The 22730-nt window shown below is 45.0% G+C and overlaps 1 protein-coding gene across 1 annotated transcript in view; it reads left to right on the top strand.

Moving 5' to 3' along the window:
• Window positions 1-3313: 3313 nt before the first annotated feature.
• Window positions 3314-22730, top strand: part of LOC144483166 (D-beta-hydroxybutyrate dehydrogenase, mitochondrial-like) — a 32704-nt gene continuing 13287 nt past the window's right edge. The window contains exons 1-3 of the mRNA XM_078201964.1: window positions 3314-3697; window positions 12032-12142; window positions 20554-20695. Of these exons, the coding sequence (XP_078058090.1) occupies window positions 3485-3697; window positions 12032-12142; window positions 20554-20695 (466 nt within the window). The 5' untranslated portion in view covers window positions 3314-3484. The remainder of the gene's footprint in view (window positions 3698-12031; window positions 12143-20553; window positions 20696-22730) is intronic.

Genomic DNA, 22730 nt, shown 5'->3' with positions numbered 1-22730 from the left:
ATTTGGCTAATTTCCTGTTTACCCATAAATGTCAGTACTGTAATCGGAATAACAAAAATAAATTTAATAACAAATATAATTAACAGACATACAACAGGTAAAGCATCCCAAACCGAAGATCTTCCCGCCAAACAGTTTCAACCCTAAAAATAAATGTTCAAAACATCACCAAGAGCTCTGATCTATAACTGTTGGGGCCCATCCGTTGGTGCACTCATGGGGAACCTTGTCCTCAGTAACACACTTGTAGATACTGTTCCAGTTGGATTGTATAGTCCCCACCAGTTACTCACGACACACACACACACAGTCCAGAAGAGACACACGTGTGGAAGATGATGCCGCAGGAGGCAGAGGTGCCTCGAGCTATCCGTGCAGCAACGCAGGTCCAGTGCGCTGAAGGCTGTCCTCCTCGGCAGGAATGAAAAGAACAGGCAGGAGAACGCCTGGCTGCCTCTCACTCCAAACCGAATTCTCACTGCCTGGGAAAAGCTCCTCTTCAAAACGTGGCTCTCTCTCTCTCTCTGCACACTCCCTGCCTTACTCTGCAGCTGCTTCACTTCCTGGCGCCTTTTTTTCTTCCCGCCCCCCAGAGCAATCCAATTGGCCCAGCCCACATCACTCAACAAACAGCATCCTGTTCAGCAAACAGGACACTGAAACCCACAAGGGACAAAGAACACTTGTAAATGTCTTCCCCACAAATCCCCATTTTTCTCAGTCCCTTACATATACTTTTGCTGAGCACTGTAAAAGATCGCTTTGAAGGTCCTCCACTGTTCCTCAATAATCCCACCATAAAGTTTTTGCTCCCAGTCTACCTTAGCCAACTCCCCCCTCATCCCTTTAAAGTCTTCTTTGTTTAAGCACAAGACACTGGTATTGGAATTTACCTTCTCATGCTCCATCTGTATTTTAAATTCAACCATACTGTGATCGCTTCTTCCAAGGGGATCCCTAACTGCAAGATCATTAATTATTCCCGTCTCATTACACAGGACCAGATCTAGGATAGCTGGCTCCCTTGTCGGTTTCACTACATACTGTTCAAGGAAGCTATCGTGGATACATTCTTACATTGACACTGCAACCACGTTACTGTAAAAATCCCCTAGGTCATGTCAGGAAATGTTTCTTCACACTAGTGTGAAGTGTCAATGCCAGCTGTAGCTTAGTTAATAGCACACAACTTTTTGAGTCACAAAGTTCCGGCTTCACATCAACTCCAAGACCTGAGCACAAAAAAAATCAAGACTGACATGCCAGTGCAGCACTGAGGGAGGGCTGCATTGTTGGAGATGCAATTTTTTCTATGAGATATTAAACTGTGGCCCCATTTGGGTGGATGTATAAAAATCCCATGACACCATTTCGAAGAAGAGCAGAGGTGTTCATTTCTATCTTTCTTCAGTTCTGATGAAAGGTCACTCTTATGTATGTTGGGGGCATGCCCCTTTAAGATCAGGTGACCCAGGACACAAGCTCCACCCTGTGTGGAACTTCCAAGCAGTCTTGTGCTGACTGTGCTCGAGTAATGACGTGTGAACAAACAGTTCCAGTTAGTTTACTCCCACTTACCTCGTGGTCTTTTATTAGTCCATATTAGACCGCAAGGAACTACAAAAGATCATGAATGTAGCCCAATCCATCACACAAACCAGCCTCCCATCCATTGATTCTGTCTACACTTCCCACTGCCTTGGCAAAGCAGCCAGCATAATTAAGGACCCCATGCGCCCCGGACATTCTCTCTTCCACCTTCTTCCGTCAGGAAAAAGATACAAAAGTCTGAGGTCACGTACCAACTGAATCAAGAACAGCTTCTTCCCGGCTGCTGTCAGACTTTTGAATGGACTAACCTTGCATTAAGTTGATCTTTCTCTACACCCTAGCTATGACTGTAACACTGCATTCTGCACTCTCTCGTTTCCTTCTCTATGAACGGTATGCTTTGTCTGTGTAGCGCGCAAGAATCAATACTTTTCACTGTATGTTAATACATGTGACAATAATAAATCAAATCAAATCAAACCTCATACATAATAGTAACAGACCCTGAAACAGTAATACCATAATCTCCACAGATGTTGCCTGACCTGCTGAGTATTTTTCAGTTTTAATTGCTGATTTCCAGCATCTGCAGCGTTGTCTTGTGTGTTTGTTACCCCTGGTGTCCTGGCCAATGTTTATCCCCATAATCAACTTCATAAACACAACTTCTCTGGTCATTATCACATTGCTGTTTGTGGGAGCTTGCTGTGTACAAATTGGCTGTGACAATTCCTACATTAGGACAGCAAGTACACTTCAAAAATTATTCCATTAACTGTAAAACGTTTTGAGAAGATCTGAGATATAGAACATAGAACATAGAACAGTACAGCACAGAACAGGCCCTTCGGCCCACGATGTTGTGCCGAGCTTTATCTGAAACCAAGATCAAGCTATCCCACTCCCTATCATCCTGGTGTGCTCCATGTACCTATCCAATAACCACTTAAATGTTCCTAAAGTGTCTGACTCCACTATCACTGCAGGCAAGGAAAGAAATGCAAGTTTTTCTTCCCGAGTATTAGAAATGTGGAACTCTTTCCCCAAAGCTTGGTAAAAGTCAAAGATAGATGGATTGATAGACTTTTGTCAGGAAAGGGTTTTCATTTTTAAGTGTTATGGAACTAAAGTGGGCGGTTGGAGTTAAGATACAAATCAGCCACGATTGATGGAACAGAATGGAGGGGCTGAATGGCCTGCTCCTGTTCCTAACCAAATTGTCTTCACAAACTATAGTAAAAAGCAAATGACTGCTGGAATTTGAAACAAGAACAGAAAATGTTGGAAAATCTCAGCAGGCCTGACAGCACCTGTGGGGAGAGAATAGGCACATTAAGAAGTCTCACAACACCAGGTTAATGTCCAACAGGTTTATTTGGTAGCACAAGCTTTCGGAGTGAGCTTATGCTATCAAATAAACCTGTTGGACTTTAACCTGGCGTTGTGAGACTTCTTACTGTGCTTACCTCAGTCCAACGCCGGCATCTCCACATCAGAGAGAATAGGGCCAAGGTTTCGAGTCTGGATGAAGATGCTATCAGAGATGTTGAGATTTGCCTGGGCTGGTTCGGGGTTTAGTTAGTTATGAAAGAGCAGAAATCTGCCCAGCGCTTTCCAGAGTGTCTGCGGTCTGTGCGTATGTGTGTGTGAGTGCTACTGGTGTAGATGAAATGATACATTAGCCTGTCACTGTACTTTCATCAGATTTGTACACACGCGGAAGTGATCTCATTCTCTGTCCGGACTGCCTGCCTGTTTTTTTGTGTGTGGGAGGGGAATACATGAGTGGATGAGAAAGGGACCAGCGGGGCTACTTTGCGGGGCTGGGCGAGCACACAGCAAACCGCGGCGCTGACAGTGCAGCCGCTGCTGCAGTCGGCTGAGTCAGAGAGGGAGCCGGCCCAGCCCAGCCCAGCCCAGCAAGGGGGCAGAGATGTCCAAGCTTTCTTACGTGCAAATGGCCCTAATGGTGTTGTTTTCATTCCTGTTGACCCTGGGCTTGGGCTTGTGGCTCCCCGAGATCCTGAGTGCCTTTGTTAAGCTGTTTGGCTTTCAGGAAGACACAGTGACTCACAGTATCGTGCTGATGTACCTGGTCTTTGTGCTGTACCTGGCGATGCCCTCCCTGCCTCGCGGCTCGGTCAAGGTAAACCCTTTTAGGTGTCCTTTGATCTTGCTAAAAAAATGTTGCCGGAATCTCTGTGCCGAGGCGGGTGTTTTTGAAAGAAACCTCTTGATGTTTACAGCATTAACTGTTTCTGAAAGTGACATTTTTTTTTTACGAGGTAAACATTCTCTTTAATTTATGCCACTAAGATGTCCATTCTTTTTGCAGTGAATCTCATTGCAAGGGTACAATACAATACATCACCATGTCTAATCTGGCAATGTTAAATTCACTAATTAGTTCAAAGAGCTGGCCAATGGTGTGTCAGATTTCCAATGATGTGCAGTCAAAAAAGTGACATTTTTGGATATCACCAAGTATCCAGTGAGATGTACACATCCAGGATGTAGCATAGCCAGAATAACTTGTGGAGCTTGTTGTTGTTTTAGGGGGGAATTAAATCCATTATAACAGTATCATTTCCAGCCTCACCTCTCTTCATCAAGCTTTCTAATTGCACTTTGAACGACATGATGTTACTTTTCCTGGAAATCTATTGATTACATTTTGTGCGAAGGACCAGTTGAAATCAGTGATCCCTTTGCCCTATTATCTTTGTTTATTCGACCGTTCAGTATTAGGAAGGTAAATACAAACAGGGGAGGACGTTCTTTCCGTCGAAATCCACTTGACCCTTTATATATCCCACCCACACTGTTGTCTTCTTTTAAAGGCAAACAGCCGAGTTTTTCACAGCTCAGTTTTCTGATCACAGAATACTCCAGTGCAAAAGAGGTCCTTGGCCCATCGAGTCTGCACCAACGCGTGAAAGGCCCTGACCTGCCCACTTGCCAACACTTGGCCCATAGCCTTGAATGTTATGGCGTGCCACGTATTCATCCAGGTACTTTTTAAAGGATGTGAGGCATCCCCCATCAATTGAGTAGTAAATAACTTGGTGTCAAAACACGAGACTGAATATGAGAGATTTAAATTGATGCAGAGAATTATGGGAGTTTGGAATCCACTTCCAGAATTAGTGTTTGGGGCAACGTTCCAGGTTTGATGAAGGGGAATGAATGAAAGGGTGGCACGGTGGCACAGTGGTTAGCACTGCTGCCTCACAGCACCAGGGACCCGGGTTTGATTCCCAGCTTGGGTCACTGTCTGTGTGGAGTCTGCACGTTCTCCCCGTGTCTGCATGGGTTTCCTCCGGGTGCTCTGGTTTCCTTCCCACAGTCCAAAGATGTGCAGGTTAGGAGATTGACCATGCTAAATTGCCCCTTAGTGTCAGGAGGATTAGCAGGCTAAATAGGTCTGCTAAATAGGTCTTGCACCGACCACAATCCCACCCAGGCCCTATCCCCGTAACTTCACTTATTTACCCTGCTAATCCTCCTGACACTAAGGGGCAATTTAGCATGGCCAATCAACCTAACCTGCACATCTTTGGACTGTGGGAGAAAACTGGAGGCAACCCACGCAGACACAGGGAGAACGTGCAAACTCCACACAGACAGTGACCCGAGGCTGGAATTGAACCTGGACCCTTGGCGTTGTGAGGCAGCAGTGCTAACGACCGTGCCACCATGCCACCCAAATTTTAATTCCAGATTTATTTATTAACTGAATCCAGCTGCCCTAAGTGGAATTGAAACTCAGGCCTTTAGGATCATAGCTCCAACCTCTGAATGACTAGTTCAGTGCATAAGCACAATGCCACTATTCTGAATGCATCTTAGTGAAGTTTTGTATCATCTTTTCAAAAGCTTCATTAGCCTCTTTAATGTGGAATCCAGTAATGCACACATAGTTTTATATCAGGCCATCATTATATTTTGATACTCATATTCTGTACTTTTTTGAGATAAAATGTAGAATTACGTTAGTATTTAATGGCCTTTTAATACTTTTTTGGATCCAGATTTCTGTCCTTCTGCCCTTCCATAGCATCAAGCTTACTCCCTTTCAGAGTATAATTTCTGCTGTTATTTCTTTTAGCAATACGCATTATTTTACACTTAGTATCATAGAATGGTTACAGCACAGCAGGCCATTCAGCCTGTGGTGTCTATGCCGACTCTCTGCAGGAACAGCTCAGCTAGTCCGGCCCCCCTGCCCACCAACACCCTCCACCTTTTCCCCATAGCCCTGCAATTTGTTTTCATTTCAGGTAATTATCTAAGTCTCTTTGAAAGCTCCAATTGCTTCTGGTTCCACTGCACTCTCAGGCAGCGCATTCCACATTCTAACCACTGACTATGCCCTGATGACACTTTTGCTTTTTTTGGCAATCACCTTAAGTTGGTGTCCTCTGATTCTCGACACTTCGTCCAATGGGAACGGTTTCTCCATATCCACTCTGTCCAGGTGTCCCATGATTTTGAACACCTCTCTCAAAACTCCTCTCAGCCTGCTCTTCTTGAGAGGAATGGTCCCAGCTTCTCCAGTCAACCCAAGTAACTGGAGCCCCTCATCCCCATAAATATTATTTTAGCATTTTGTTGGATCCTCTCTAAAGTCTTTACATCCTTCCTGAAGTGTGGTGCTTGGAATTTGACACAGTAGTTTAGTTTAAAGTCAAGTTTATTTATTAGTGTCACAAGTAGGCTCACATTCACACCGCAATGAAGTTACTGTGAAAATCCCCGAGTCTCCACACTTCGGCACTTGTTCGGTAAACTGAGGGAGAATTTAGCATGCCTAATGCACCTACCCTGCACACCTTTCGGACTGTGGGAGGAAACTGGAGCACCCGAAGGAAACCCAAGCAAACATGGGGAGAACGTGCAAACTCCACACAGATAGTGATCCAAGCCAGCAATCGAACCCGGGTTCCTTGTGCTATGAGGCAGCAATGCTAACCACTGTGCCACTGTGCTGCCCTTCCCAAAAGTAGGGAAAGTGGCTGAAATTTGGTTTAGATTGAATTTTGTTTTTGAAGTTTGCAAGCAAAACACAAAGGGTTGGGGAAGAATACCAGCATGGGAATAAAATGGCTGAAGCCATTGCTGACGTTAAAGTGAGGAAAGATCATAGGAAAAGAAGTGGGCCATTCGGCCTGTTGAACCTATTCTGCTATTCAGCCTGCTGGTCTGTGTGTCAATCTACCTGCCTGATTTCCTAACTTCCATCATTCTGAACAATGCAATAGCATAGATAAGTGATCATAAGACTTGGCTTAAAGCACACCAACATTTATATATTAAGTTGATCTTTCTCTATGCCCTAGCCATGACTGTAACACTACATTCTGCATCCTCTCCTTTCCTTCTCTATGAATGGTATGCTTTGTCTGTATAACACGCAAGAAACAATACTTTTCACTGTATACTAATACATGTGACAACAATAAATCAAATCATTTTGGGACTGGAGTCATATATAGATTAAACAAGCTAAAGTGGAGGATTCTTTCCTCAATGGGCATTAACTTGTTTGGTTTTCGGATAATCCGACAGCTTTTACAAAGAATAGTTTTTTGCTTCAAGATTGTTTCAAATACTCAAGCTATATGTAGAGATATTGATGGAGGTATATATGTGGAAACAAAAAAATAGGGAATAGCACAGTTGCCATCTTTCATGTCTCAAAATGTTCAGCTACCAAGAAATAATCATGAACAGGTGACAACTGAAAAGTAAATTGCTGATATGACAAAGGGAGAACAATTTCAAATGGGAAGAGACTGCTAAATGTGAGAAAAGGTTAGAAACGGTGAAAATCACTGTGGAGCTCATTAGGGAAGTTCAGAAATGCAAGATCAATACTGTCAATGTTTGGTGTAGTGCTCTGAAGTTGTCTCCACACCAAACCTCCGCAAGCTCCCTGGAGCTGGGTCATATCCCAGAAAATCAGAAAGTAGAAACATAGACACATAGACATAGAAGATAGGAGCAGGAAGAGGCCATTTGATCCTTCAAGCCTACTTCATTATGATCATGGCTGATCATCCAACTCAAAAGCCTTATCCTGCTTTTTCCCCATTCGCCCCAAGTGCTATATCGAGCCGCCTCTTGAATACATTCAATGTTTTGGCATCAACTACTTCCTGTGGTAATGAATTCCACAGGCTCACCACTCTATGGATGAAGAAATGTCTCCTCACCTCCATCCTAAATGGTCTACCCTGAATCTTCACAATGTGACTCCTGGTTCTGGACTCCTCCACCATCGGGAATATCCTCCCTGCATCTATCCTGTCCAGTCCTGTTAGAATTTTATAAGTCTCTATGAGATTCCCCCTCATTCATCTGAGCTCCAGCGAAAACAATCCTAACCTAGTCAATCTCTCCTCACACATCAGTCCCGCCATCCCGGGAATCAACCTGGTAGCAATGTGATCCCCATATTTAGAAGAAAGGGGTTAAGAATGGCAGTCAAATTCCAGGTTTTTATGACTTGGCCTGGTGCAGGGAAATTTTGAAACTGTGATGAAGGATGTAAAAGGAAATATCTTGAAGATGCTACGGACAGTGTGGCTTTTTAGTGGCAGGTCACGATTAACCAGCTTACGTGGATTTCTTAGAGAATGTTATGACTGAATGAATGGAGTGGGATGGTTGATGTTATATACCTGGACTTCAGAAGTCAAACACTGCAGAAATTTTGGACCTGAAGAAGAAATTGTAGTGTGCTGGATTAGAAATTGGTTTGTGATGCACAATGGAGTAAAAGGTAAATGTCAAAGAAAAGCCAGGCAACGTGCCTTAATGACTGCTGCCCGGTGGCTCTGACTTTCATTATCATGAAGTGCTTCGAAAGGTTAGTCATGACACCCATCAACTCCGGTCTCCCAGATTGCCTGGATCCACTACAGTTCACCTATCACCCCAACAGATCCAGAGTAGACGCCATTTTCCTGACGCTACACTCAACCCTGGAACACCTCATAGAAATCATAGAAACCCTACAGTGCAGAAAGAGGCCATTTGGCCCATCGAGTCTGCACCGACCACAATCCCACCCAGGCCCTACCCCCATATCCCTGCATATTTACCCGCTAATCCCTCTAACCCACGCATCTCAGGACACTAAGGGGCAATTTTCTAGCATGGACAATCAACCTAACCCGCACATCTTTGGACAGTGGGAGGAAACCGGAGCACCCGGAGGAAACCCATGCAGACACGAGGAGAATGTGCAAACTCCACACAGACAGTGACCCAAGCCGGGAATCGAACCCAGGTCCCTGGAGCTGTGAAGCAGCAGTGCTAACCACTGTGCTACCATGCCGCCCACAACCTGGACAACAAAGACACTTATGTCAGACTCCTTTTTATCGACTACAGCTCAAGTTGGGCCATGCCTATGGTTGGGGAAGGGGGTAATGAGAGGGGAATCCTATGGGGATTGGTAGTGGGGGGGGGGGGGGAGTCTTGTGGGGTGATTAGTGAGAGTGTATGGGGGTGAGAGAGCTCTGTAGGGGTTCATGGGGGATTTGGAGAAGTAACACTTGTGGAAGGTTGGTGTGGGTCAGCATATTAGTTACCCAAAAGATAGAAGTGATTTTAATTCTAACTTTCTGGGTAACTATTAGTGTAACACAGTCACAACCATCTGAAGCTTGCAAGTTTTGAATGGTTCCCAGTACAGGGCAATTGTCCATCAGAAGTTTGTACTTCCTGGGCAATTTCTGTGCAATCCTTTTCAGAAAGCCTGGAGAAGATGGGGGTAGAGGAGCCCCCCCCCCTTAGACACTGCCCCAGGGCTCAAAAGTTACGGTGCACAGTTTCATCAGAATATTCGTACAAACTAAGTTGAAATGTACTTGCAACGTTGTGACATGAAAAAAGTATTTGGCTTTGACCTCTGGAACGGTTGGTACAATGTGTCCACCAGAGTGAACTGACAGATATCTACAATGGTAATTTCAGTTATGAAATTTCAGTTATGAGGGCCTGTTTTGTGCTGTAGTTTTTCTATGTTTCTATAGGTAGGCCTAGAAGGTAGGGATATGTTCGGCACAACTTGTGGGGCCGAAGGGCCTGTTTTGTGCTGTAGTTTTTCTATGTTTCTATGTTTCTATGAATTGAAAGTAATAAGAAGATTATGTATGATCTTTTGTGAGACTGCATTTTGAGTAGTACAGTATTGATCAGTCTTTGTTAACCTATTTTAAGAAGGACATTAGATTATTGCAGTGGGTATAAAGGAGAACAACTGTATTAAATCCATTTCCAAGAACTTGAGTTTTCAGGAGGTATTAGCTACATTATGGGGACTTTTAAAACCAAAGCGTGATTTGTTCAAAGTATTTAAGATTAAGGATTTTGCAGTACGTCGATTAAGACGAGTTTGGCTGCCATGTTGGCAGTTCAAAGGTCATTGTCTAAAATGGTGAATGGCAAAGGAAAGGGAAGTTCAAGCAAGATTTCTTTTGGATGAAAGATGATATAAATTATCAGCAGTGCGACCTGTTTTTGTTCAAGGTTTTCCATATCACAGTCATTTGCTTTTGATTTAATCTGTGCTACCCTTTCTCCAAATTTTCAAGGGTGATGGAACAGGAACTCCGAAAGGATTCTTGGCAAGTTCCTGTTTATGGATGGGATTACTGTGCATTCACAGTTGTTACGATCATAGAGAAAACCTGGAGTCATATGGAAATTTTGGACTTTTAAAAAGGATCTGAGTTGTATATTTTTTAAAAGTGGACAAGAGACAGTAAATCCTGCTGGTTCTTTCAGCGGGATTTTCAAAATGAATCTCCCACACTCAGTGCACTGCAGAGTGCACTAGCGTAATTCACATTGAAAATTAGTGGATGGGGCCTTTTCCTATTGAAGAGGCCAGCAGCATAGCGCTGAGTGGGCACTGCGCATGCGCCGATCTGCCAGCCTCGCAATGCCGGGCTCCCGATTGCTGGCCGGCCCCGTGGCCCTTCATCTTTGGCCCTCCAACTCCCCCATGGTCCAATTGCTGGCCCGAACATGTCTGGCCTGCCTCAAACCAGCACCCACCCCCCCCCCCCGCCCCACACCCGGCCCACCTCAGTCTCCTCTCCCTTCCCCTCGCAGTCCTGATCTCCTGAACCACCACCCCCCCCTCCCCCCCAAAGCTGAGCCCCGTTCGCCCTCCCTCACTCTCTGTCACTCAGCCCGAGTGTAGAGTGGCAGCGGGGCCCCCAATAGGCCCCATTCCCTTGGCACTACCCGATGCCCGGTGGGCAAAGCCAAGATGTCCCGGGCATTGGCACTTTGCCCCTTTATCCCTGACCTCGAGGCCTGCCTTCACTCCAGTGGGGTCAGGCTGCTAGCTCCCCGCAAGTGGGGACCTCTTGTAAACCCCGCTGGAGTGAAACCCGGGGGGGTGGTTTGGGGGGGAGATTCTGACGGGCCTGGAACTTCAGTCTCAGGCTCACTAATGATATGCAAAATACATTAAAATGAGGATTTGCATAAATTATGCTGCACCGCGCCAATTTCTGGCAGTATTAGCAAATGACATTAAAATTAATAATTCGATCATGGTATTTCAATAAAGAGCAATTTCAGAGAAACCTCACAAAATATTGCATTTACAAAAGCAGCGCAGCGGGCTGGGAGAATCACCCCCATTATATTTAATGTTTAGATTTTAGTTCATGCTAACAATTTCATAACTTCTACGATTTTTTTAACAAACTGAAAGCAAACACTTAGGTCGTTACACAAAACCGACGTTGTTTCTAAACTGCTGCTCTTTTTTTGTTGAAATTATGACCAATTTGAGTTGTTGCAACTCTTAATGAAACTGCGTGCTGTTTGGCACAGCGTTTTCCACTTATCATTTTCCACAATAGAAGATCATGTAAATCGCTGCAAAGCTGACGCTTTATAAGCAAAGTAATTGTTCAGCTATGAGATTTGTTATGCTCAGATCTCCCCATAGAGCCGCATTTGAAATATCTGTGGGGCACCTTATCTCAAAACCGTTCAGGCAGAAAATCACATACTGAGCCATCACGACAGCAATTTGCAAGATTTACTTGAGGTAAATCGCTTCCTGTAATTATTTTAAGATTATTCCAGTTGGAGCTTTGCTCAGCACTTACTCAAGTGGGCTGACCTCCTGTTTTTGGTCTGTATTGTATTATGCTTGACTAGTCTAATGCTTTGTAAATACAATGTTTTGTGAGGTTTCTCTGAAATCGCTCTTTAATGATATACCATGATCGAAATTATTAATTTTAAAGTCATTTGCTAATACTGCCATGAATTGGCATAATTTTGAAATTGTGTGGCTGTCCTGTGAATCAGCATTACAATAATTTACTAGCATTGCATTCTGTTGATGCTTTATAGCTAAACTTAAATAAGCAATATTTTATTGCTGCTGAGTTGGGTCTTGTAAAATTAACACATCTGTATTCTTGGTTATCCTTGTTTCTAGGTTAAAGACAAAGCCATCTTAATCACAGGGTGTGATAAAGGAATTGGGTTTGCCTTAGCAAAGCATCTACACACTAAAGGGTTTACTATCTTTGCTGGCTGTCTCTTAAAGGTGAGTTTTTATCACATTCCATACTGTTCTGCTGACACCTTTGGACTGAAGAATTTAGCAAAATGTCTTGTGCTCTCTGCTTTTCCAATCATATTTCTATATGGTGAAGGCAAAATCACGGGATATGGAAAAATGAGAAAAATACCGTTGTTCTAAAAGTGATGTGGAAAGTATGATCTTGAAAGAAACATTTCTGGAAATTCAGCAGGTTAGGCACATTGTTGGAGGGAGGAACAGAGGCCAAGATTTTCCTGACACTGCCCCCACACTGCCCCCCCAAAACTCCCCACACCTTCCCTCCCCAGGGAAGGTTTTCCTGTGGCAGATGAGATGAGCTATTGACTGCCGATGAGATCATCCGATGCTACTAATGTCTACGGGCTTCTGCATGGCTCGCCCACCCCAAGGCTGGGGAACCCAACGTGGGATGAGGAAGGATTTGGGGAGGGGGGAGTGTGGCTTTCAGCAGGCCTGGAGGATACTGCAGACAGGGAGAACCAGAAAATCTAGCCCAGAGTTAAGGTTTGGTGGAGTTAACCTTTCATCAACTTTTGGACAGTGTGAGCATTTGGATAGAAATTGGCAATGACATCTGAAGGGAACACTAGGCTGCATTTTAATGTTTAGGAATAAATATAACTTGGCAATGTTGACACCCTTCCACCCTTTCATTTAACTTTAGATTGGATTCAAACTCAGGCTCCCCAGGTGAAGAGACCATGGCTGCAATTCTCCCAAAGGTGCTGACTTGTGGGAAAACTGTTCTAGATCCCGACTATTTTGTCAGTTCAGCTTCTCACCTGAATCTCCGCACTCTGTGGACTGCAGTGGTCCCAATTGTGAATCTCATTAAAAAACCCAGGGGGTGGGGGCGGGGCCTATTCGCGCCAGAGTCTGACAGTTCTGGAACTCTGCGCATGCGCAGTGGCCCCGATCTGTCAGACCCCCCATTTGCTGGCCAGCTCGATCGCTAGCCAGCCCGGGAACCCCGCAGTGCTCCCCCTCCAGCCCCGCCCCTCATAGATCAATCGCGGCCCCCACAACAATTCCCAGGCCAGCCCTGACTCCCCGGCGCCGGGGCACCCCGATGTCCAGCCCACCGCCCCCCCCCCCTCCCAAGTAGTGGCAACCCCCCCGCTCCCCCCCCCCCTCACCCCGGCAAATCCTCCCCCTGCTGACTCCCCAGGGTCAGAGCCCCCCCCCAAGCGGCAGGCCACCCCCTCCCCGGCAGACCACCCCGCCCTCCCCCACCAGCCCACCCCAATCGCTGCCCTCCCTCCAACCCTGACCGATCGCCATGCAGAATGGCAGTGGGACCCCCACCCACATCGCTCGCCCCTAAGCCCCGCTCACATTAGCCCCGCCCCTTGGCACTGCTTGATGCCGACTGGGCAGTGCCAAGGTGCCCCCTGGGCATGGGCACTTTGCCCTTTGGGCAGTGCTAGGGGACACAGGCTGGCACTGCCAGGGTGCCCATGCTGAGGGGACACCACCCCCCCGCTGCCTGACCCCCCGATTGCCTCCCCTTCATTCCAGTGGGGTCTGCCGCTAGTTCCCCGAACGTGGGGAGCTACTGTAAACCCCGCCGGGATGAAGTACTCCTGGCAGGGTGGGAGATTCGATGGGGACCGGCAAGTTCCTGATAATTACATTCAAAAGACAGTTAAAACATATTAAAAACAGATTCAAATGACTTACCTGCCTTCCCGCCGGTTTCCAGCGTGGTCTGGACTCTGACTGTTCTCCAGCTCTGGGTGATGCGCATGTGTTCCCGGCACATACGCAAATCCCAGAACAAGGCCGGCGACGCGCATCTCCCATCCCGATCCGCCAGAAAAGTTGCGGGTCGCGATGGGAGAATCACGGCCCATATTCTAACCTATCATCATACCTAATTTGTTCTTAACCTACTGTTTCACTGAGCAGTCATGGTGCAGAATTAAGATATTGTCATCAGAATGCATTTGGAAAATGGCCCATGGCTGATGTTTTCCAAGGGTCAACTTACAAAGGAAAGAAAGGAACCTTATCACAACATAGTACCAGGATGCTGATATTTTGGGTTGCATCTACTTATGTTTTTCTCAACAACTCCACATTCAAAAGCACACAGGGAAAGCAACTATACAATCTCCTTAAGATGTCAGAATGTCTCAGATTCCTTCGTAGTTGAAAATAAGAGATAAACAATGGGGCAGCTTTATTGTTGAGCTTTTAAGTACATACTTTCCACAACAGTCTGGTCGTGTTTTTGGAACTGCAGTTACATTTTAAACTCCCGACGTCTTGCAGGGATACTGAGAATTGGTCACTATTGTTCCACACAGCACTACTTGAACTTGGTTAAACTTTGGCAACTGTCACCTAAACCCGGGTGGGAACAACTCCATTTTGTTCCAGCCTGACTGCACCAGGTCACAGCTCATGCTGAGTCTTGCTTATGATTCATCATCTGGTGCTGCATTCCACTCTTTCATTCTTCCACTAACCAACTTCAACCATATAATAAGTGGTTCAATTCTGTGTTTAATTATACGTTTAACCTCGACACAGCCAAACACTTAGGGTACATTTTTGGATGTTATCACCCTAAACAATTTATCGTTCTCCATTCCCCTTCCTCTTTGAAAATGTAAAAGTAAAGTTGCCATAATCCCAGGTGACCATAAACTGCTCTCCCCTTTGAGGAGCTGACTGGTGGTGATTTACCCTGAGGATCACCTCACTTCACAGTGGTCAGCACTGCTGCCTCACAGCTCCAGGGACCTGGGTTCAGTTCTGGCCTTGGGTGACTGTTTGTGTGGGGTTTGAGCTTTCTCCCCGTGTCTGCGTGGGTTTCCTCCCACACTCCAAAGATGTATTAGGTGGATTGGCCATGTTAAATTGCCCCTTAATGTCATGGGGGATTAGCGGGGTAAATATGTGGGGTTACGGGGATAGGGCATGGGCAGGATTGTTGTCGGTGCAGGCTTGATGGGCCAAATGGCCTCCTTCTGCACTGATTCTATGATTTTCTATTGTGTTCTGATGAAAGGTCATCGACCTGAAACATGAACTTCTGTTTCCACAGCTACCAACAGAACTGCTGTGTGCTCCCAGCATTATCTGTTTCCACTTTCCCTTTTCATCCTTGTAACATAAAATATAACTTGGTTCTCCACATCATCCTTATTTGCTTCCTTCATTCTTGTAAAATATGAATAAATGTTCCACTGGATAATTTACAGTAAACTGGAGGGTTTGGAAATTTAATGATATGAGTGTAATAGGGTGGCACAGTGGTTAGTATTGCTGCCTCACAGAGCCAGGGAGCTGGGTTCAATTCCGGCTTTGGGTCACTGTCTGTGTGGAGTTTGCACATTCTCCCCGTGCCTGCGTGGGTTTCCTCCGGGTGCTCCGGTTTCCTTTCACAGTCCAAAGATGTGTAGGTTAGGTGGACTGGCCATGCTAAATTGCCCCTGAGTGTCAGGGGATTAGCACGGTAAATATGTGGGATTACGGAGATAGGGCCTAGATGGGATTGTTGTCATTGCAGTCTTGATGGGCCAAATGGCCTCCTTCTGCACAGTAAGGAATCTAATGAAATATTATAACGGTTATTTATTACTGGGTGTGGAATTTATTGACACTAGGACTGGGGTGATGTATTAAATAGTAGTGGCGGGAATGTAGCCATTCTGAGTCGTTAAAATGTCCAATTATAGCAAGATAGAAAGGGAGCAAAATCCATGAGACATCCAATAACTTATTTTCATTGCCCAAATTACTTATGAGCCAGAAACAGAAAATATTGGAAAATCTCTATATGTCTGACAGTATCTGTGGAGCGGGAGCAGTTAACATTTTGAGTCTTTCCAGACTTGATAAGTTAGTTCTGTTCTCTCCCCATAGATGCTGTCAGACATATTGAGATTTTCTAACATTTTCTGTTTTTGTTTCAGATTCCAGCATCTGCAGTAATTTGCTTTTACTTATGAGTCACCTATTTTATTCACATGAACGTTACTCACTGTGACTCTTTGACTTTATAAACTGCTTTGCGTTTATTTTCTGATTTCTGGTCCCAGGCATTTATCTATAAATTTGAAACTTGGGCAATTTAATAGAAGGTCAGTAGAAGGAAATAACATCGGGACAAAGGAATTCCGAGATGAAAAAAATACCAGGATCCATTAAATTCATTTCTACCAATAATGGTACCATTATTGATACCACAATAATGGAGTTGTTGGCTAATCGTATTAATCAATCTCCATCAGTAAGGGTATATCAGGCTGAGAAATGACATGAAGAAAACGTCATGTGGTGAAGAGCTTTGAGAACTGTAACTCCAAAGTCACTGTCGGAAATCTCCTGACTTTGTCCGTGGCTGGGATCTCCGGTGCCGCTGCAGTGAATGGAGTTTGGGCTGAGTGTCAAATTCTCCATTCTCGCTGGCAGCGATGGCAGGAACAGACAAGGTCGGAGGCTCGAAAGCCCACCTTTCCTTTGTCCAGCATGCTATACTTACCATATCAAATTACCCGCTTATTGCTTCCTGAAAATTATTTGCTGAAGTTTCTAGCTATATTAATATTTTTATCTGTTATTCATGTAAGGGCAGGAGTGGGAATGTAGTAAAAGTCATAATGTCGAGATTGCAAATATATCTATAGGACACCAACACTGAGAATGAAATTTGAAGGGTGGGATTTTACCGGCACGTGTGCCTGAGATTCGTACGATCCCATCCGAGGCCAACGGAGAATGCCGTTCTCCGAGCCTCGCCCGCGGGGCGGGCGCGCTGGTAAAATTCTGGCCGAAGGGTCGGCTGGTTTTTAATTGTAAACATGATTTATTTATTTGTTTCAAGATTGAGGGCAGGACCTTTCTTGAATCTTGCTCCTTATATTGAGAATTCCACAGTCGAAATGAACTTGATGGAGCTTTTATTAATGTATTCAAAATCATGAGGGGTCTGTACAGAGTAGTTAGGAAGAAACTGTTCCTATTGGCGGTGAGATCGAGAATTAGAGGGCACCAATTTAAAATGATTGGCAAAAGAAACAGTGTGAAAAGAGGAAAACATTTTTTATGCAGTGATTGGTTAAGATCTGGAATGCACGGCCTAAGGGTGTGGTGGAGGCAGATGGAATCATGGCCTTCAGAGGAGAATCAGATCGTTAACTGAAAGGTTGCAGGGCTATGTGGAAATGGTGGGGGAGTATCACTAAGTGAATTGTTCGTACAGATAGCCAGTAATGAGCTGAATGGCCTCTTTCTGTGCTGGAATCAATCCATGAATCTTTGGTTCTACTCCAAAAGATGTACTTGTGAGAAAAAGGGAATTGATTTTGTAAAAGATGAGTTTTAAATGGCAGTACCTATATGATGACATTGAAAGTTATTCATTTCCACCAACTGGCCTGTGAGGAGATCATAAAACATAGGAGCAGAAATAGGCCATTCAGCCCTACGAGTCTGCTCCACCATTCAATGAGATCATGATGGATCTGACATAATCCTCAACTCCACTTTCCCGCCTTATCATCATCACCTTTGATTCCCTTACTGATTAAAAATCTGTCTCTCTCAGTCTTGAACATGCTTCACGACCCAGCCTTTACAGCCCTCTGCAGCAAAGAATTCTACAGATTCACTACCCTCTGAGAGAAGAAATTCCTCCTCATCTCTGTCTTAAATGGGTGATCTGAGATTATGCCCTCTGGTCCTGTACTCTCCCACAAGGGGAAACATTCTTTTAGCATCTATGCTGTCAAGCCCCCTGAGAATCCTATATGTCTCAATAAGGTCGTCTCTCATTTTCCAGTGAGTACAGGCCCAACCTACTTAACCTCTGTTCATAGAAAATCCCTCCATACCCAGGATCAACCTAGTGAACCTTTAGACTGCCTTCAATGCCAATATATCTTTCCTTAGATAAGGGGACCAAAACTGTTCACAGTGTTCTGGAAGGGGAGAATGAATTATTTATTTTCCATTATGCGAGAGAGTGCAATGAGTGAACAGGGAGCTTAAAGGCTTCCAGTAAATACTGTACAGTAGGGAATGCAATACTTCTACCATAAAATGAAATAGTTATTGTGGACGTAACTTGTGATTGTACCATCTTACCCTGTTGAAACTTGTGTTGGAGGGTGTTGCAAGAGTAACTGAACAGTTACCAGTTGTAGCAAACTCAAAAGACACCTCAAGTATTTTATTTCCCTATTTTGCAGTCAACAGCAATGTATGGTGCTTGCTGTCTATACTGATAGCTGCCCGGATAATCTTTGCAGGCTTTTGAGTGGTGATTTGCTATTATCCACCATCTGGACCACCCTACGGAAGGGTCTTCAACCAGTCGGATTGTGGAATCCTCACTGAGACTCCAAGTCTGAACCTCGAACACCATGAATAGAAAGCAAATTAAAGAAAAAAAAATAATATAATAATATATATAAGATATATATTTATATTTCCAACATGCTCCAACATGAGTATTGAGTATAAAAGTTGGAGTGTTATGGTAAAGTTATATAAGGCATTGGTGAGGCCGAATTTGGAGTATTGTGTACAGTTTTGGTCACCTAGTTACAGGAAGGATGTAAATAAGATTGAAAGAGTGCAGAGAAGGTTCACAAGGATGTTGCCGGGACTTGAGAAGCTGAGTTACAGGGAGAGATTGAATAGGTTGGGACTTTATTCCCTGGAGCGTAGAAGATTGAGGGGAGATTTGATAGAGGTGTATAAGATTTTGATGGGTATAGATAGAGTGAATGCAAGCAGGCTTTTTCTGCTGAGGCTAGGGGAGAAAAAAACCAGAGGGCATGGGTTAAGGGTGAAAGGAGAAAAGTTTAAAGGGAATATTAGGGGGGGCTTCTTCACACAGAGAGTGGTGGGAGTGTGGAATGAGCTGCCGGATAAAGTGGTAAATGCGGGGTCATTTTTAACATTTTAAGAAAAACTTAGACGGGTTCATGGATGAGAGGGGTGTGGAGGGATATGGTTCAAGTGCAGGTCAGTGGGACTAGGCATAAAACGGTTCGGCACAGACAAGAAGGGCCAAAAGGCCTGTTTCTGAGCTGTAATTTTCTATGGTTCTATGAATTAAATTCTGAAGAAATGAGATCCTATGTTTGCAATAAATTTTCAGGGATAGAGAGGTTGCTTAGCAATGGTTATTTCTGATCACACCATTAGAAAATTGTTCCATCCATCAGTTTAAATATTTACCATTGTGCACTTTAGCTGCAGTGTCCACCGTCTAAAATGGATGCATTGCAACAAGTACCAAGGGTTCTTTGACAGCACCTTCAACACCTCCGACCTTTGCCGTCTAGAAGGACAAGGACTGTAGGCACATGGGAACACCTGCAAGTTACCCTCCAACTCACAAGCCATCTTGTCTTGGAAATGCATTGCACTTTTATCATTTTTGTTGGGTCAAAATCAAGAAACACTTGTCCGAACAACACCATTGGTGCACCTACCCCACATGACAGTAGTGGTACAAGAAGGCAGCTCGCCACCATGAGTGGGTAATAAATGCTGTCCTTGCCAGTGATGTCCACATCCCAAGAATGAATTAAAAAAAAACCCTACACCTGAATGCACCAGTGCTAACTTTGGTCTGCCATCCTTAGTGGATAAGCAGTAAATAACTTCATGCCCTTACCTGGATTTCAATACCAACTCTGTTGGTAAGGTTCTGTTGTAATGCAGCCTGTGAAGGAGCAGAGTAACTCAGAGGCTGCAGCCTCTGGATTTCTCCATTTTACTGCACAATTGGGGACTCCAGAAGTTGCTGTCCAATTTACTGACAAGAACAATGACAGTATTTCTCAGCACAGAATCTGGGCCAATATATTAGACAGGTTTTGACGCTTTTTTAAAAGTGCCTACAACTTTCCAAATTTACACTCCATTTTGCAATTTCTTTTGCCAAATTTCCTACTTTTGCTCTGGATATTTTTGGAGAAACCTATCTTCATGGATATTTGCCCTTTGGTACCTTGCACAAATGATCATTCCTCACTTGTGAGCTTAAACAATGAGTTTCAGCAGGCGATTAGATTGTGAACACAGTTAGTGAAGCCCAACCCTACCCAACTTTCATTCAACATTTACACCCGTGTACGTTATAGTGGAGTCAGTGACCACAGAACACATCCACTGAAAATCCCAGCTGAACATCTTGTTCTCCGCTATCAGTAGTTTGGGGACCTGGGGGATCAATTGTTCTATTCCAATGCCACGCTGGTCAAAATCTGCTAATTCAGCATAGATCCACGATTGAATATTCCTGCAGTGTTGTTTACTGTGACGCCAATTAGTGCATTTGCCCACCGAGCTAGTTTAGAGCGAGGAGAGTTTGTTGTCGCTTCATTTAGTTGTTGAAAAATTGCAGTAATTGTATTTTTCTTTGGAAGGATAAGAATGGAGAAGGTGCTCAAACACTTGAGAAGATGAAGTGTGAACGTATGAAAGTTCTTCAAATGAACATATGCACAGATGAGGAGGTGCGAGAGGCCGTGGAGTTTGTAAAGAGCCACTTGAAAGAACCTGAGAAAGGTATGATGTGGGTTCCATTTCACATAGAATGTGACCGTACAAGCAGCACAATTAACAAACTGTGTTGAATGTTTAACCCTTGAGAAGAAATACATTTTAATATTAGTGAGTGAGAGAGGTACTCCTATGCTGTGGTCTAGTTGATGAGGTTGGATGTTGTAGTGAGAGGAGTGGGCCTTTTTCCTTATGGCCTGCATTTCACATTCCTCCCCTCACTGGTGGGTTTTTAGCAGAGGGGCTGGGTGTGAAATAGAAAGAACCCTCTTTCTATTTCACAACCTCTTGAGTTCCTGCCTGCCCTGACCTCGCAGCAATTGTACGTTGCAGTGGGTAAGGCCTCAGGATAGGTAGACTGCCCTTGGCCCAGTTGAGGCCCTTAAGTGGCCTGCTATTGGCCATTTACAGCAGTATCCTGCCTAGCTTCAATTTTAGGCTGGTGGGAGGATTACTGGGCATAGGAGAAGCCCGAAAATGATTGGGCTTAGGCTTCAGGCAGGAAGGGGTGGGGTGGCTCCATCAGCTGTCCCATTCTAACTTCGGACACCCCACCTTTAAGGTCCAGCGGCCACTCCCCCCCCCCCCCCCCCCCCCCCACCACCGGCCTCTTCCCCCAGTGCCTACTTTCCATCCTAACAGGACTTCTCTACCCTCTCCATCCTACGACCCTGAAAGCTTAACTTGCTGTCCAGCCCTGGGACTTGAGCTCTGTCAACTTCCTGCACTTCCTCTTCTGTCCACTGCAGCTCCTGTTACAGCAGGGACAAGGGAGCTGCCAGCCAATCAGATTGGCCGGTGGGAGCTCTGTAAGGAGGGGGTCCTCCTCCAGAATGAGGGGTGGAATCCGGCTCCCCCTCCCACCCCTCGTCCCCGCCTGCAGCCAATTGATGCTCATTTGAACATGAAATGACTGCGGGGCGGTAGAGTTGGGGATGTGTTTACAGCCGACCCTTTGGCTGGCGGGAAGGGACGCTGGCCATTTGAAATAACTTGGCTTTTGTGTTTTTTTTGCCCCCTCTGATTTAATTAGGTCTGAGACAGAACTATAGGTGAAATTGGTCTTCTCTGAAGACTTGTGGGTCTTTTGTCGAGGTATTTTTGGGTTTCTCTTTTCTCATTACCAGAACATGAAGTATCCTGTGACAACTGGATGGACTCCATTCATGAGCTTTTACAGAGCACCCGAAGAAAATCATATGAGCGGCCTAATAGTGCAGAGCATCATCAGAGTGATCCATGCAACTAACCTTTTCCTTGTGTAAGCGTTTACCTCAACAGTTATTCTCTGAGCATCACCAAGGTGTCGTCAAATGCACTGACACTCCCTGAAAAATAACAGTCTTCTTTCGCTCCCAGTGGAGTACCTTTCTTATACTAGTCTGACATTTCCATTTTTCAATGCAGGAATTCTCCCCGGGCTGTGTTGGACAGCCAGCTTATGCAAAGGTTTTAGGAGTTGTATGTTACAGACTCACATGCACTCAGAACTGGTTTTGTGTTGCCCAAATTCAATTCATGTAGGTGGGGAGGCGATGGCTGAGTGGTTTTATCACTAGACGATTAATCCAGAAATTCAGCTAATGTTCTGGGGACCTGGGTTTGAATCCCGCCATGGCAGATGGTGGAATTTGAATTCAATAAAAAATATCTGAAATTAAGTTTAAACGGTGGGAAGGGGGACACAATTCAGCGGCTGTTCGCAGGTCAAATCCGTCAAATCCCCTCCCTTCATTCTGACCCACTCTCTCCCTTAAACCTCCCACCACCTGACTCTCTACCCAATCCTCCCCGCCTAAAACTCTGGATTTTCTGGCTCTTGGATGCTTGGGCTTTGATCTTCTTTTCCTTCTGCAGTCCTGGCAATTGTCACAGGCGTCTTCCTGGTGCTGACAGAACTGCTGGAACTGATGGCGAATCAGAGTGGCTGGCAGCTCCAGAGGGTGGGACCTCTGTCTCAGTGAGTGGTGCAAGTCTCACTCAGACCTCAGTAGTCGGCTGCAGTGCTGTATGGCTGTGGGGTGAACTGTTGTAACTCCTG

This window comes from Mustelus asterias, chromosome 3 (assembly GCF_964213995.1).
Source record: "Mustelus asterias chromosome 3, sMusAst1.hap1.1, whole genome shotgun sequence".
NCBI lineage: Eukaryota > Metazoa > Chordata > Chondrichthyes > Carcharhiniformes > Triakidae > Mustelus > Mustelus asterias.
This window is presented reverse-complemented; position numbering and strand designations above follow the sequence as displayed.